Source organism: Tupaia chinensis, unplaced genomic scaffold (assembly GCF_000334495.1).
Source record: "Tupaia chinensis unplaced genomic scaffold, TupChi_1.0 Scaffold143705_1, whole genome shotgun sequence".
NCBI classification, from domain to species: Eukaryota; Metazoa; Chordata; class Mammalia; order Scandentia; family Tupaiidae; genus Tupaia; species Tupaia belangeri.
This window is the reverse complement of record NW_006203553.1, coordinates 462813-480248: the sequence shown is the minus strand read 5'-3', so window position 1 is coordinate 480248 and position 17436 is coordinate 462813. Positions and strand designations below refer to the sequence as shown.

General features: G+C 37.6%; 2 protein-coding genes across 2 annotated transcripts in view; both read left to right on the top strand.

Moving 5' to 3' along the window:
• Nucleotides 1-2954, top strand: part of ADAM32 (ADAM metallopeptidase domain 32) — a gene marked incomplete at its 5' end in the record, with an annotated part of 83108 nt that extends 80154 nt beyond the window's left edge. Inside the window, 2 exons of the mRNA XM_006164759.1 lie at nucleotides 2249-2355; nucleotides 2876-2954. Of these exons, the coding sequence (XP_006164821.1) occupies nucleotides 2249-2355; nucleotides 2876-2954 (186 nt within the window). The remainder of the gene's footprint in view (nucleotides 1-2248; nucleotides 2356-2875) is intronic.
• Nucleotides 2955-4048: 1094 nt separating this feature from the next.
• LOC102490164 (disintegrin and metalloproteinase domain-containing protein 32-like) lies at nucleotides 4049-12833 on the top strand. The gene is made up of 6 exons (XM_006164744.1): nucleotides 4049-4145; nucleotides 5532-5688; nucleotides 9203-9241; nucleotides 11130-11168; nucleotides 11957-11995; nucleotides 12715-12833. The coding sequence occupies exons 2-6, from the start codon at nucleotides 5540-5542 to the stop codon at nucleotides 12719-12721; spliced, it is 273 nt and encodes a 90-aa protein (XP_006164806.1). The 5' UTR covers nucleotides 4049-4145; nucleotides 5532-5539; the 3' UTR covers nucleotides 12722-12833.
• Nucleotides 12834-17436: the final 4603 nt, after the last annotated feature.

The following is a 17436-nucleotide window of genomic DNA, read 5'->3' as shown; positions in this document are numbered from 1 at the left end:
TGTGATGTATTTAAACAAAATGCTACTTAAATAGTGGAAGAGTTTTCAACAATTAGGAGGAATGAGTTAATGATATACACAGCAATATAGAACTTAGAGGTATTTTACTGAAAAAACAGTCCCCAAAGTGTACATAAGTGCTTAATTTTATTTATGTGGTGCTCTAAGACAGCAAAAATGATCAATGATTTAAAAAATCACAAGAGGAGTTTCTTTTAGTGTGGGGAGGGTTGACTGGGAAGTAGCAAAAGCAACTTTTTGAAGCAATGGGAGTATGCTATATTTAGTGATGGCATTGGCTCCATGTCAGTATGTAGTTGAAGAACTTACTGTATTGTGTATACTTATATGTATTCATTTGGCCATATGTAAATTTTAGCTCAAATTCAAAAATAGAACAAACAGTTATTAAACTTTAATTGTTAGGTTTGTTTTCTGCAGTGTTGTGGGTAACCGATTATGGAATTACTTTATGTAGATTACTGTAGGAATGAGCACAAGAGTTAATATATTCAGGACAGTAAGGGCACGCTTTCTTACTGTGGGAGATGAGAGTTACCAGTATGAAAAAGAGAACACTGGAATGTACCCCATGATATTAGGGTGAAATTAGAGGTCATCTGTAATTATTGTTTATCTTTATATACATAGAAATAAACACATGTAAACACATGCAGGCATGTGCTATGCATACAGACACACAGAAACACGTGCACACATGCAGTTTCTCTCATTTTTTTGCTAAGAGCGATTAGAGTTAATGTCATATCAATAGCAATGAGCACATTAGTACCCAGATCTCAATAGTGTTCTAGAAGGACTCAGGGCTCCTTGGAGAAAGGTTTTCCCCAGGACTGGTACAGGGGAAGTACTAGAGGAGCTAGAAGCACCAGAAAGTAAAGTCATGTTCACATGTGGGAACCTCAGAAGGACAGAAGCCAGCTCCAGAGGGCTTCCACCGGCCAAATATGCGGCAATCTGGGCATCAGTATGAACAGCGAGAGTGATGGAGTGTGGCTTGTTGACTAGTCAAATGAATACTACCTGAATACACGATAAGTAAACATTTCGCAAGCGGAAAGTATTGCTTATCTATAGAAATATCATTTACCATTTAATTGATAGTAATAGCCAAGTAAGTCAATGGGGAGAAGAGAGTACTCTTTCTTATATAGAATAATCAGTGTAGACAGAATAATGGGGTTAATTACCAGTGGATATTAAAACTAGTGGGAAGTGAGATGTTTCTAGAATGTCAAAAACATCTCACAGATTACTTAGGGACAGCAGTTTAGTAACTTTACTAAAAACTTATGGAAAGACTTAGAGACCCTGAAAAGAGCACTTCCCCCCAGTATATGTAAGCCATGCAACTGGGAAATTAGATTCATGTTGTTAAGTTGAGATTTTCAGTGAAGACCCAGAAACTGATAAATGATTCATTTTATTTAGAGAGCTACAGGGCATGGTGTGCAGGAGCAGGGCCTCTGCAACCAAGCATCTTGCCTCAGATCCTGGCTTTATCCCTTAACTAGCGGTTTGGCTTTTGGCGAGTTAAATGTGTATGCCTCAGTTTTCTACATCTGTGAGGAGGGAACAATAATAGTCCCTACCTCCTGGGGGTGTCGTGCAGATCCAACAAGTAAATGCACAGAAAGGGCTCAGAGTAAGTAAGATTCACACACAGTAAGCACAATGCCAGGGTATTTGCTCTGAGGATTATTCAATTAATTTAATTTTTAAAATGTAGAAGCCATCAGTTTCAGACGCTGTGCCATGATCTACAGATCTGCTGCTCTTCTATAACGCAAACGGCCTTTGCTTAAAAGGCAAACATATAAAAACCAACCAAACCAAACCTCATCCTGAGTAAGGGCAAGCAGTTCTGGCAGCTTGGTCCTCGCTGGCTCCGATAGCCCCTTGGAAGGGTCAGTGCGAACCAGTGTTTAAGTGTGTATTTTTGAAATTGCATACTATAATTGTAGGCAAGCATTTAAAGGTGTTAAATTTTATTAATGCAAATATTACGAGCCTTATTTTATAGGTCATTTTTTGCTGTATTTTTGGTCTGTGTGTGTGTGTGTTGGTCTAAGGAAGAGAGCACTGGACTTGTGGGATTGCCTCTGTACACCAATCACATAAACAAAAGTCAACTAGGGTAAGAGACAACACAAGCTAGATGGTTCATCTCATAATTTTTCTTCCAATGAAAACATATTTTAAATTATTTTCTTTTTAATGATTTCAGGTGTGCACTTCGAAACACACATGCCAGTGTTCTGAGGGCTACTTGCCTCCAAACTGCAGGGACCGCGCCAGAGGAGAAGCTGTGCCATTGGTTAAGGGAAAGGGCAAGTATCTACCTCCTTCTATTTTGTTTTTTTCTTTAGAGATATTTTTGCTAGGGGCATGTGGGCTCGCCAGAGAGACAGAGAGAAATAGAGAGACAGAGAGCGAGAGGTCACCCCTCCCCCACAGGAGGGATGGCCACATTGCAATCCCTTCTCCTCCATTCTCCTCTCAGGATTTTGGGGCACACATGCAAATGCAAATGGCATGAGATTTAAGCTGCCAGGTCCAGGACTCAAACTGTGGTCAACTATGTGGGAGTCCAGTGATGTAACCATTACACCATCTGCTGGTCTCAGTATCTCTCTCTTTAGAAATGCATTTTGTAACATTTTAAGTTCCTTGTCTTCAGTACAAGAGTTAGACTTTTTCCACTTAAAAAGAGACTAATATTTTTCAAATTAAAAGGTCGCCAAACTTCTCTCAAGAAATGGAAACCAAGTATGCCTTTCTTAATCGTGCTATCTTTTCCAAGAATTAAAATTCTGTGAAATTGTCTTTACTCATGTCATTGAAATTCTTTCAGAATATTTTTCACAGTCCGTGTGATCTCAGTTCTGAAAACATTTTCCCTGTATGTAGAAGTGCTGCCACGTTTCCGTTAGAGAAGCAGCAAAGTAGAGAGAAGGCAAGATTTTACTGTGAAGGAACTCACAGCTTAAATGAAAAGAATCCCTAAATTTCAATGTAATCTAGAATGTCAAAAACATCTCACAGATTACTTAGGGACAGCAGTTTAGTAACTTTACTAAAAACTTATGGAAAGACTTAGAGACCCTGAAAAGAGCACTTCCCCCCAGTATATGTAAGCCATGCAACTGGGAAATTAGATTCATGTTGTTAAGTTGAGATTTTCAGTGAAGACCCAGAAACTGATAAATGATTCATTTTATTTAGAGAGCTACAGGGCATGGTGTGCAGGAGCAGGGCCTCTGCAACCAAGCATCTTGCCTCAGATCCTGGCTTTATCCCTTAACTAGCGGTTTGGCTTTTGGCGAGTTAAATGTGTATGCCTCAGTTTTCTACATCTGTGAGGAGGGAACAATAATAGTCCCTACCTCCTGGGGGTGTCGTGCAGATCCAACAAGTAAATGCACAGAAAGGGCTCAGAGTAAGTAAGATTCACACACAGTAAGCACAATGCCAGGGTATTTGCTCTGAGGATTATTCAATTAATTTAATTTTTAAAATGTAGAAGCCATCAGTTTCAGACGCTGTGCCATGATCTACAGATCTGCTGCTCTTCTATAACGCAAACGGCCTTTGCTTAAAAGGCAAACATATAAAAACCAACCAAACCAAACCTCATCCTGAGTAAGGGCAAGCAGTTCTGGCAGCTTGGTCCTCGCTGGCTCCGATAGCCCCTTGGAAGGGTCAGTGCGAACCAGTGTTTAAGTGTGTATTTTTGAAATTGCATACTATAATTGTAGGCAAGCATTTAAAGGTGTTAAATTTTATTAATGCAAATATTACGAGCCTTATTTTATAGGTCATTTTTTGCTGTATTTTTGGTCTGTGTGTGTGTGTGTTGGTCTAAGGAAGAGAGCACTGGACTTGTGGGATTGCCTCTGTACACCAATCACATAAACAAAAGTCAACTAGGGTAAGAGACAACACAAGCTAGATGGTTCATCTCATAATTTTTCTTCCAATGAAAACATATTTTAAATTATTTTCTTTTTAATGATTTCAGGTGTGCACTTCGAAACACACATGCCAGTGTTCTGAGGGCTACTTGCCTCCAAACTGCAGGGACCGCGCCAGAGGAGAAGCTGTGCCATTGGTTAAGGGAAAGGGCAAGTATCTACCTCCTTCTATTTTGTTTTTTTCTTTAGAGATATTTTTGCTAGGGGCATGTGGGCTCGCCAGAGAGACAGAGAGAAATAGAGAGACAGAGAGCGAGAGGTCACCCCTCCCCCACAGGAGGGATGGCCACATTGCAATCCCTTCTCCTCCATTCTCCTCTCAGGATTTTGGGGCACACATGCAAATGCAAATGGCATGAGATTTAAGCTGCCAGGTCCAGGACTCAAACTGTGGTCAACTATGTGGGAGTCCAGTGATGTAACCATTACACCATCTGCTGGTCTCAGTATCTCTCTCTTTAGAAATGCATTTTGTAACATTTTAAGTTCCTTGTCTTCAGTACAAGAGTTAGACTTTTTCCACTTAAAAAGAGACTAATATTTTTCAAATTAAAAGGTCGCCAAACTTCTCTCAAGAAATGGAAACCAAGTATGCCTTTCTTAATCGTGCTATCTTTTCCAAGAATTAAAATTCTGTGAAATTGTCTTTACTCATGTCATTGAAATTCTTTCAGAATATTTTTCACAGTCCGTGTGATCTCAGTTCTGAAAACATTTTCCCTGTATGTAGAAGTGCTGCCACGTTTCCGTTAGAGAAGCAGCAAAGTAGAGAGAAGGCAAGATTTTACTGTGAAGGAACTCACAGCTTAAATGAAAAGAATCCCTAAATTTCAATGTAAGAGATGATAGAAAGGATGCTAGCACGGTGTGTCTGCTCCCTCTGACTTTAGTTTCTGCCGTTTGGTTATTCATCAAGTCGGCAAAGATTGGTTGAACTCAGTATGTGTTGGGTGCTGGTCTAGGCACTGGGGTTGGACACGGTGAGCAAAACAAAGCCCTTGTCTGGTGGAGCTTGGAGAAAACTTAAATCTGTATACCCAGTGACAACCAGAGGCCAAATTCGAATTAGGAACGGAGTTGCCTGATTTTTATGCTGATGGCGTTGCAATATCTCCACAGTGAAAATTGATCCCTCGTATAAAAAGCCAACAGTCCATTACAGAAAAATAGGATGAAGCCGAAACAGTGCAATCCTTTGAGAATGTACCTTCTAGCAATGCAGTCTTGGCTAACCCTATAATTACACACGCTCACATTATATTGCATTGAATTTGTTTGGCTCCAGTACGGTCTTACAATGAGACTGTGCTATAGCTGTTGTATAAAGTAGAACACTTTGAAACTTTGCAGAACTTGATTACCATGATTTTAGAATAAACAATTGTAGAGATCGTTCCTCATATTATGATTCTCGAATGGTTTTTCCTCATCTCCAAGATAATAATAAAAAGAACATTTCAGTTTAATTGTTACAACTTGAAAGTAAGCGCAGATAGTTGATTGTTAACTTTTTTTTAAATGTATTTTTATTTTTAGGTTTAGTCATGGAAAGAGGTTCTGCGAAGAAAAGAAAGAACTGGCTCCTGGCTTTCTACATTGGCTTTCCTGGAGTTATCATCGCAGCCATCGTAGCTGTGACATGGAACATTTTCACAACGTGGTTCTCAAAGGAAGAGGAACGCCCAAGTAGCGAGTAATTGAACTTTGTGTTCTACAGTTAAGCTTTATTATCATTTGAATTTTGTCACATGTAAGGCAACATCATGAGCAGCAGCGACACTTGATATTTTACTCGGATTTTGAGTACTATGCCTACATCTCATTCAATTGTGGAAGGTATTTGTGCTCATTTCACTTTAAAGGTGCAGGGATTTGTGAGTATCATTCAAATAGCCAGCCAAAGCCATTGCCCGCTAGTCGAGAGGAACTGAGAGGTATCTATTTGTGTTGCTTTCAAATGCTCTAGAGGGTATTCAAAGTCTAGTCCATGTCACCTACAGAAGCACCAGAAGGATCTACTGAAAACGCAGATTTCTGTGCCCTACTATTGATGAAATATTTTGATTCACGTGGTTGCTTCTTGTAAGAAATAGTTTAAAGAAATGTTCCCCACATGAAGTTTCCAGAAGGTAAAATTATAATTTAGCCTAAAATATATTTTTAAAGAAATAATTCAAATACAGAGAGAACAAGGTGATAGCCCTCTACTAATTCACCACTGGAAATGAGATTAATTAACATTTTCCTTATTTATCTTATGAAATAAATCATTGCATTTACCGCTGAAATTCCCTTACAGTATGATAACCTCTGTCCCTCCCGGAAAGAACCACTTCTGCACGGGGAGTTAGTATGTATCCAGAAAGTTACTACACGTGAAGGCATCAGTGCACTGTATGCATTATTGTCCTAAATACAATTTCAGTATCTTTCCTTTCCCTGTAGATGCATCTCTTTTCCTGATTCTCGTTTGTATATGCATGTATGTGTGTGTGTGTATATATATGTATACACACACACATACATGTGCGAGTTCAGCCATGTGGAAGTTCAGCCATGTAACACCACTATACTATCTGCTGGCACTTTTAAACTATATATATAATATATAATATAATATATATAACACATATATAATATAAATTATACACAATATTTTACATATATAACAACATATAATATAATAATATATATGAATATATACATATTATATATATACTATAATTACATATATACAAATGTATAGTTTTGAAGTGGTTTTTCTATTTAATAGCAATTTTAAAAATGAAGCTTTTGATCTTCTTGAGATGTTTATATTCTCTCTCTTTTTTTTTGGAAAGGTTTTTGCTATAGGATGCATGTGCTCGCCAGACAGAGAGAGACATAGAGACAGAAAGCGAGAAATCACCCCCCAGGGGGGAAGGTCATGCCGCAATCCCTTCTCCTCCATTCTCCTCTTGGGATCTTGGGCACGCATGCACAGTTGCCCGGCGTGAGTTTTAAGTCACCGGGTCTGGGACGCGAACCGTGGTCGACTACATGGGAGTCCAGCGACATAGCCATTACGCTAACTGCTAGTTCCCTATATTCTCTCTTTTTTAAAAATCAAGTTGTCGTCTCCTTTTTGCTTTGCTTCTTTTCAATCCTAGTTTTCTTGAATCTAACATGCTGGTAATTTTCAGTCTCTCTTGTTTCCTATCTTCTTAATGATAAGACTTTCCCCTCGTGCATCATTTTCTCTCCAGTCTCCAGTTTGTGAAATACAGTCAGTATTCAGTTAAAAAACCTAGGGACTTCCAGTATGATTTCTTACGTAAATCATCAATAAATTGTGATCTTTAGGTTTTGATTATGGGATTTATTTTCTTTGGTTTAAATACTGTTTCCTAACTTTATTAGTTTTTTTGAGATACTTGCCTATATGATTTAGATGTTTTGGTTAAAACCCAAAAGATTAAAACTACACTTTCATAAAAGGTTATGCTTGATATGTATATTATAATGTTTAAGAAAAAAATGTTTTTATAAAATAATTATTTTATTTAATTTAATTAGTTAATTTATTTGTTTTAATTTGACCAGAGAGGAACAGAGTGAGAGCAAGAGTGAGAGTAAGAGAGAAAGTGAGAAAGCAAGCCACGAGGTCCGAGACTCGAGCTGCCGTCAGCCATGTGGGAGACCAGCCCTGTTGAACACCACACCACCTGCTGGCCTAAGGAAAAAATGTTTTAAAAAGAGTGTTTATTTTTAGAGAAGGAGAGAGATGTGGGGACAGAAAGAGGGAAGAGAGGAATTCTTATCAGGGTCTTCATGCTGTGTCCCTTCCCACTAGAGCTTTGTGTGGCTCCAGAATCGTACAGCTGTGGCCTGCTACCTGTTTCACTGCAACTGGACTGACAGCAAGATTTTAATTGCATTATTTCTTTTTTCTTAAGGAATTATTTAATTTAATTCATTATTATTATTTCTTAGAGAGAGATTTTTGCTATAGGGTGCATGCACTCACCAGAGACACAGAGACAGAGTGAGAGACCCCTCCCTGAGGGGATGGTCATGCCACAATTCCTTCTCCTTTCTCTCCCTCTCAGGACTTTGGGCACGTGCACACACATACCCACAGTGAGCTTTCAGCTGCCAGGTCTGGGATTCGAACCATGGTGGACCATGTGGGAGTGCAGCACCCAACCACTACACCACTGCTGGCCTCTATTATTATTATTATTATTATTACTATTATTATTATTATTACTATTATTATTGTATTAATTCAAAAGAGAGATAGAGGGAAAGTGAGATAACAAGTAGCCAGGTCCGGGACTGAACCTGTGGTTGGCCACATGGGAGTACAGTTCCTTAACGACGGTGCCACCTTCTGGCCCCTAATTGTATTTTGAGTCGTTTTCATACTTACTGTGTTTATTTTTGTGTGTGTTTGTTTTTGTTTTCATCTGTTTTATGATTTATTTTGTGTAAGAGGTAAACTAAAGTTTTCAGGATGTTGCGGCTAATTGCCGTATTGTACGTATTGTCAGTGTATAGTATATTTATGTATTTCTATCTACTTTTTCCTCCTAAGTGATACATTTTATGACTGTTACACTTGGAGATCTAGAATTCATAATTATGGGATGAAGAGAATGGATTATATTATTCTGTCCCTTTTATCACCAATAAATAGCATTTTGTTCCTGTTCTGTATCTATAGATATGTAAATATATCTAGCCACATACCAAGTCTTTTGATAATTTTTGAGATAGGTTTTTTGTTGCATTTTCAATACTCTTCCATGTGAGATGTGGAGACAGGAAATTGCTTTGGCAACCTACTCTGCCGTATTGTCTCGAAGTCAATATAGGTTTTAATTTACAAAATGTAGTAATTTGTGTAACAATGCTAAAATATGCCAAGTTGGGACGTGAAAGTCGGACTGAGGCATTCACAGTCAAACCTCTATTCAGTGTTCAAAACTGATAGGGGAAAGCTGATCCGTGCTTTCCCGGTGCTCTCACTGCAGGATGGGAAATTTGTACTTTTTGTGGGTGAGGAGTCTGGGTCAATAAAAATGTTATTTATTCGCATCTTTGTTCAGTTACCTTTGGACATTGTTTTATTTATCAGTAGCTAGTCTTGTAAAGATAAGACTGTTTGGAAGTTGGCAAGCTTTCTTACTATTAACTTGAGACATTATTTTCAACTTTTCTCTTAGATCCAAATCGGAAGGCAGCACGCACACCTACACCAGCAGGCAAGTACATTAGGTGTTTTTAAGATACGTGTTGAAGATGAAAAAGAAATCGATAATTCACAATTTCTAAATTTTTTTGAACTACCTCAATAGGTAGGAAGCTGGACTACTTATATGTCGCAATTTGCTTTCTAATAAATGAGTCCTTTCTTCATTTAATAAAGGTTTATTAGAAGTATATACTCTGAGGAGCCAAGGAAATCATAGCTGACTCTAATGGGAGATAAGATATGTATAATTCGTAAAGAAATGCAAAGTGCCAAGGAGTTGTAGTAGTGTAATACTTGGGTAAGCAAGCAAATGCCTGACATTTGATTGTGACAGAGCTCATGAAGCTACATTTATAAATTTTTATCATAATTATGGGATAAAGAGAACTAATTACATTACTCTGTCCTTATCATCAATAAATAGCATTTTGTTTCCGTTCATGTTTTTAACCATAAATTCAATCCTCACTGTCTCAGAAAGGTCTGAACTGGACTCAGTATGCTTTTTCATTGTGAAGACCTATGCCTATCATCAATTTAGGAAAAGTCTTAGATGTTGTCTCTTCAAATACTGACTCTCTCCCATTCTAAATATCCTTCTCTGAATTTCTCCACATTTCTTAATGGCTTTTATTTGTTATTTTTCTGTTTATCTAGTATTCCCTGGGTGATTTCCCTAAAGAATTCAAAATTCATCAAGTCTTTTTTAGTTCTGTTATTTCTTGTTTAATGAATTTTTTAAAAATGAAACTCAATGGAGGTCCTAAACATTCCTGTATGAAGTTTTTCTGTTATCTGTATTTCTTTAATTTACTCTGGCTATTTGACAGTACTTTTTTCTTTGATGGTTATCCTAAGATTTTCATGACTGTCTCATGAGAATTTCAACATATTCTACTTTGCAGAAGCTTCCTTGAGGAGGTCAGGTTTTTCTTCCTAAGTGATACTTGGAGATACAGAATTCATGGATGGTGTGAATTAGTGTACTGAACCATATTGGGCTATTTGGTGAAGGCTTAAGGTTCATATTTCTCTACAGGGTTTTTCTTTCTTTTCACCCGTATCTCTAAGTCAGTTTAAGTGCTTGAGATTCCTATAGCTCTTAAGTGTTCCTTGCCCATGTGCACTTCTGAAGCAATTTCCCTGATGCATCTCAATATCTAGTGCTAACAACTTCTACTGTTCCCAAGTCATGGGTAGTGTGGTCTTCGAGGTTTCCAAGGTTTACAGAAGGAGTTTAGTTCTATCTTTCCAGGAGATCTCAACTCCTAACAAGTTGATGTGTTTTACTGGTTTATTGTGTATACCCTCAGAGTTGTTGAAATTTAGTTTCTATTTACCTTTTGTATTTCAAATTTTCTTTAAAATATTGTTAGAAATGTCCCTTTTCTCCTTAATTTTAGGTTGTATTTTGTGTTTATATTTATTTTTCACAATTTGTCTGTTTGTGAGCTAGAAGGAGAAATTACCCTGACAACCCAGATATTGGTTGATTATCTAGAAGTTACTGTTGATTTTAAATCACAGCCTATAGTAATTTATCAGTGGATACAACATTAAAACCTGAAGATCAGAATAAAGCATTCTATATCAAGCATCTATCGAGTATTCTGTGCTGGAAAGTGATGAGGAAAACAAATCTAATTTTTTTGTTCCTCTCCCTTGTTGGAGATTTGAAATTTATGATCTTTATGAATATGGCATATAGGTAAATAAGGATTTTATTAACTCCTATGCTTTAATTTAGAATTATTTTGAAATTATTTGTTAATAGTGATTTAGTGGTATAAAAAATCTAATGCAGGTTATTAAATGGTCTAACATTTATTCATTATGGGGAAGCCACTTCTTTTTTAAATTGGTATTAATTTGGAAGCATTATTTCTCCTCGTATTTAGATCCAGATCAGAAAGTATCAGCCAAACAGATACTAGCAGGTGAGTAAATGAGATATTTCTGAGGTGAGGTGATAACTGTGGTTTTCAGTTGCATTTTTACAATGATTAGTGACATTGAGCATGTTTTCTATGTACCTATTGTTATACCATATGTATATCTTCTTTTGAAAATTGTCTATTCAGATCTCTTGTCCGTTTAAAAATAAAATTAGTATTATTTTGTTACTGAGTTGTTTTAGATTCTTATATATTCTGGATATTAACTCCTCATCAGATGCAGTTTGCAAATATTTTCTCCCATTCTGTAAGTTGTATCTTTGCACAACTTTTTCTTTCTTTCATTCTTTCTTTTCTTTCTCTTTCATTCTTTCTTTTCTTTTTTTCTTTCTTTCTTTCTTTCTTTCTTTCTTTCTTTCTTTCTTTCTTTCTTTCTCTCTCTCTCTCTCTCTCTCTCTCTTTTTTCTTTTTTTAGAGATTTTTGCTATAGGGTGCATGCGCTTGCTGGAAAGACAGGGAGAAAGTGAAAAATCACCCCCCTGGGGGGATGGTCATACTACAGTCCCATCACCATTTTCTTCTCAGGATTTTGGGCACACACACACCTGCCCTCAGTGTGAGTTTCAAGCCACTGGGTCTAGAACTCGAACTGTAGTCTACCATGTAGGAGTCCAGCACCTTAACCACTGCACCATCAGTGCCTTAGCCATTGTGCCACCTGTTGGTACCTAAACCTAAGTTTAAAAGAGGAGGATATTGCCATATAACTTTTTTTGACAATGACAGTGAGAGTATATGAGCCTAAAAGTATTATTTCATTATTTACTTAGATCCAAATCAGAAGAAAGCACCAACACACAGAACAGTAGGTATGTACATGGGGAAGTGTTCCTGAGAATAAATATATGCTTGAAATTAAATAAAGTTCATAAATTAATTCCTTAATATTTATTGGGTAAATCAATTGGTATCGTACTGATAAATCACCTGCCAATCTTACTAATCTCATTATTAATGAGTATTTAAATCACTTGGTATGTTTTTTCTTGTTTAGTAAAACTCTCTTGAGTTTATTGGTAACTTGCTCTTATTGATAGAATGGAATTAAAGAACCTAATAAGGTCTAAGATCTGTAAATTTGTTTATAAAAGAAACTCATAATCGGCGCCATTTTATCCATTAGGCCCTGTAGGCAAGATGCATAAGTCCTATGACTTTTCAAAGGCCAATAAAACTGCTTACAGTATGAAAAACCAAAAATGATTGGCTCTAAGATTTGAGAAGAGCACAATTGAAAATGTATTTAAATACTGGAAAAATATTAAATTATAATATTCATAAACATTTCATTTTATTTACGCCTCATGTGAAGTGTTTCAAATTTTTTTATTTGCAAGTATTTCTGATTAAAAATGATAGTTACCCCCAAATCATGGAAAATCATAAGGTTAAATAAGTTACTCATTTCATAAGCAAAGCAGTAGGGATTCTTTCAACAATTGTATTTTTTACCGCATGAAATTTTCACTTGGCAGTACCTCAAGTGTTTGAATATCTTGAGTATGTGTGTTTTTGTTCTCTTTCACAGTGACTAGGAATTACTCCAGAAGGCAATGGACAAAATCGAAGGTCTCACCGAGAAATGGAAATTCCACCCTTTCTCCCCTGGTCACAGCTGAAGGAAACAATAAACCGAGTGTGGACTGATTCCTGTGCCAGTTTTTTTTTTAATCTCTTCCGCTTCCTCCACCTCAGAATTCAACACCTGGGGTTGCATTTCTGCCACTTCAGTGCCCTTCACTGAACATAGCCATCCAAGGTCGGGCATCTCTATCCCCATTCAATCTCTGAGCTCTTCCCGCTGTCTTGTCTGTAGCTGTCCCTCCACTTACCAACCTCTTTATGGCTTAATAACATAAAAAAAACCCCACGCATTTGTTTATTAATTTCTTCCATGACAGACACACACACACACACAGAGAGAGAGAGAGAGAGAGACAGAGACCCCCACAGGTTTTCATGCTGTGGACCATCCAGACTTTAGCCACCTGGATCTCACGCCGAGCACATACAGGAAGACCTTGAGAAGTGAACCTGGGACCTCGTTGAGTGCCGCATTACTGCTGTGCCACTGTCTGCTGCCCTTCCCTTTCTCAGTTACTGCCTGGAGCCCCAGAGACATCAGCACTGTGACTCAAGACCAGCTCTGGGTAGTAAACCATGTTTCCCCCTGCTGGTCCTTCTCACTGGATGTGACTGGCTGTGTGAATCCACACATGCACACTGACCTCCCCATGACCCTGACCAGGGCTTCCAAGGCAGGCTGTGTCCACCTCATGGTCTACACTTTGTAGTCAGGGTCCCTGGCTCTACCCTCCTTCCCTTTCCTTTGTCTTTTTAGTTGGTGACCCAGACTACCAAGCATAGAAGTTGGAGAGGCAGCCTCTGAAAAACCCAGAGGGCGTGGGGCAGAGACTAACTCCTTACCAGAGACTGGTGTAAGCATTGATGAATGGATTAGGAAAATGTTTTCTCATTTTCCATCTTGTGAAAGGACTTTTGTAAAATTATTTAGTTTTTCAATTAATTGTTTGGCAAAATTCACCAATGAAATTCTCTAGAACTTGGAGAGTCTTTTTTTGGTGGGGAGATTTTAAATGAAAGATTCAATTTCTTTGACAGGTGCAGCACTATTCAATTTTTCCACTTATTCTTGCAATAGTGTTGTTTGGATATCAAACTTTTTAAATAGAGGTATTTGCAATAGAGTGTGTGTACTCCTTGGAGACACACAGAGAGACAGAGAGACAGAAATCAAGGAATCACCTCCCAGGGTGGATGGCCATATACCAATCCCTTTGCCTGCACTTTGGGCATGCACACACATGTGCCCAGCATGAGTTTGAACTACCGGGTCTGGGACTTGAACCACAGTCAACCATGTGAAGTCCAGCATCTTAACCAGTCTGCCATCTGCTGGCCCTCCTCTTTCATTTCTGATAATACTTATCCTCTCTTTGTTTGTTCTTGCTAATGGTTTACCTATTTAATTAAGTCACTAATCTCTCCAGATGTCACTGGCTTTTTATTGTTTTTATCTATGGCATTCTGTTTTCTATTTCACTGGTTTCACCTTTTGTAAGTGTCTCTTTTCCTAGCTTACTGAGGTGAAAGTTTAGATTACTGATTTAAAATTTTTTTCCTAATGCATTTGAAGGTATAAATTTCCTTGATTTACTTCTTGACCTGCATTCCACAAATTTTAATGTTGTATCTTTATTATTGTTCAAGTCAAAGTATGTTTTAATTTTTATTTTGTTATCTATGCTGAAGTATGGATTACTTAGAGTTCTGGGTTTTTTTTTGTAATTTAAAAAAAAAGTACTATTTATTTAATTTGATTATTGTTGATTTGTTCTAGGGCACATGCACTCACCAGAAAGAGACAGACAGAGAGAAAGCAAAAGCAAGCCACCTGGTCCGGGATTGAACTGCGGTTGGCTGTGTAAGAGTCCAGCACCTCAACCACTGCCATCACCTGCTGGCCCCTAGAAGTCTCTTCATTTTCTAAATATCTAGGTATTTTCAATTTATCCTTTTCTTCTTAATTTCTTAATCATGGTCAGAGACCATACATACTTAAATTATCGTCTTGCTATGGCAGTGCCTCTGGCCTAATTTGTCGAGTGTCTTACGTGCACTAAAATGTGAATGTGCATTTCGTCATTGTTGAATATATCAGTGTGGGGCTTGCTAGCACTGCTTTGGACATCATCTTAATGCATTTTTTTCTCCTATCAGTTATAGAGGGAGGTACATTGAAATGGACACCTGTAATGTTTTCGTGATTATTATTGTGGTATATTCTTTGTTTTGGATTGTTTTGATACTGCCATTTTTTTTTTTTTGGGTTGTTTTGTAAACGCCCTTTTTTTTTTTTTTTTTTTTTTTTTTTTTTTTTAACAGTTAGCCTTTGCATGGGATGGATATCTTTCTGCATCCTTTTACTTTGAATGCTTACTTGTATTTAAAATGTATCTGTTGTAAGCAATATGCAGTTGGTTTTTGTTTTGTTTTGTTTTGTTTTAAATCCAGTCTAGAAATGTTTTTTAATTTTGATGTTTTAAGCAAGAAATCACCCCCTAGTGGGGATAGCCATGTCACAATCCCTTCTCCTCCATTCTCCTCTTGGGGTCTTGGGCACGCACACACACGTGCCCAGCGTGAGTTTAAGCCACCAAGTCTGGGACTTGAACTGTGGTTGACTACATGAGAGTCAAGTGACATAGCCATTACACCAACTGCTGGTCCCTAAAGTATTATATTTAATGTTATGTCTTGTTATACTGCTGACTTTAACTCTGCTCTTTGCTGTTTTTCTATTTGTCACATTTTTTGTTCTTTTAAGTCTTCTGCAGTTATTTCAGGTTAATTGAGCACGGATCTATTTTTTCTTTTCTATGGGCTTTTTAAAATTTTTATTTCTTCCATGAGTGAGATATACACACACACTCACACCCCAACAAGGTCTTGACATTGTGTCCTTCTTTCCTCAGCCTTCAGTCACTCTCAAACCATGGGCCAGTGCATGCCCAGTGTGCTCAGGGAAGTCTCTGTACTTGAACTGGAAACTTTGCCATGTGAGACCACATCATAGCGCTGTCACATTCCACCGCTGCACCACTGTCCAGCTCCTCCATGGCTTTTTAGATGTCTGTACAAAATCATTATTATGGTCGAATACCCCTTATCTAAAGAACTTTGGACCAGAAGTGATTTGGGTTTGGGTGTTTTGGGATTTGGGTATATGTGTATGTACATTCTGAGATATCTTGAGATGGGACCCACATCTAAACACTGATATTTCATAGACACTGTGTATCCATAGCCTGAAGGTAAACTTATACAATATTTTAATATGAAATAAAATTTACATATGTTGAACCATCAGAAAGCAAAGGTGTCATTGTTTCTGCCACCTGTGTGTACAGTGGCAATGGGACCATCACTGGTTCTGATGTGTAGGTGAAGGATAAGCAAGCTTTTTTTTACACTTATTCACATGTACGTACTTAACAATAATTACATACAATTGCTGCAGTGAAAAAAAATATGTCCATGGAAACTGAGCAGCACAATCATATGACCAAAATACCTGTATCTGTTGTTAAAAAACAATGTTATGTTTTGATTTGTTAAAGCAAATTTAACTTTGACTTGGGAAAGCCTCTGCATGCACATATTTGAACTCTTATGTACAAACTGCAACATAACTTAGTATGTGAATAAACTGAAAACCTAACTCAGGAATATACTTCTGGGAGAAATACTGGAGTTGCAGTCCATGGTGGTAGCTCGACTTCCAGTCAGTCACAGACAACCAGCTGTTCAAACCATATTCTGATATGGTGAACACAGCCAGAGCCTATCCAGCTGTTTCTCCACTTCGCTTCTCTTTTCTATACACAATTGCTAACCATTTGGCGGGCTTGGAGGTCCTCACAATCAGTTCTGTTGGCTGACAGATTTGTGAATCATTCTAGGCTCAATTAAACTCCAGTAACTTAAATTTGAAGTTTTTCTTTTAACAGATTAGATTTAGAAGTAGGATCCAAAATAGAGCTTCTGGTGACACCCAGAAATAGTAAGTGACCAAGTGAGGTACCTATCCAGTCTTGTGTCCATCACCCTCTTGCACCATCTGGAATAGTGGGTAAGTACACTATTGGATTCTGAGCTCCATAGATTTGTGTTTAGAATGCCTTAAGCTTATTTGAACAGTTTCAATCTGAATTGGGTTTGGACAAGGTCCAGGATCAGATTGGGTTCAATAAGGAATTGAATTGCATCTAGCTGTCTCATTGAGTCAGGGAAAAAAAGGGCAATACATGGTGATTGCTACTGTAGGTGTGAAACTTGACTTTCAGTAGTCAGCAGGATTTTGTGTTGTTTTCTTTCTTGAGTACTTAGGGACTATCAGTTAAGGTGGTCAAGTGGCTCTCAGAGCCAAAGCCCCAATGTGGCATTTCCCTTTTACTCTTTTTATTTTAGCTGCAAGAGACTTGAAACTTTTTTTTTTTTTCCGAAATAAGAAAAAAAAATTTCAGAAATCTTAAATGAGTTAAGATATGAAGAGTTAAGATATGAAGAAGCTTGCACTGAGACATATTATGAATCAATTATCAAAGGTTAAAGACAAAGGTAATTTTGAAAGCAACAAGAAAAAAGTGACATCTCATACACAGACACAGATATAAGACTATAAGTGAATTTCTCAGCACAAACTTAGTAGGGAAAATAATATAGAATG

Bases quoted from the DNA above. Each gene is read 5' to 3' on its own strand.
- LOC102490164 (XM_006164744.1), top strand. From the start codon at position 5,540: ATGGAAAGAGGTTCTGCGAAGAAAAGAAAGAACTGGCTCCTGGCTTTC. The intron at 5,689-9,202 runs GTAATTGAACTT...CTTTTCTCTTAG, and splicing joins GAGGAACGCCCAAGTAGCGA to ATCCAAATCGGAAGGCAGCA. The intron at 11,169-11,956 runs GTGAGTAAATGA...TTATTTACTTAG, and splicing joins AGCCAAACAGATACTAGCAG to ATCCAAATCAGAAGAAAGCA.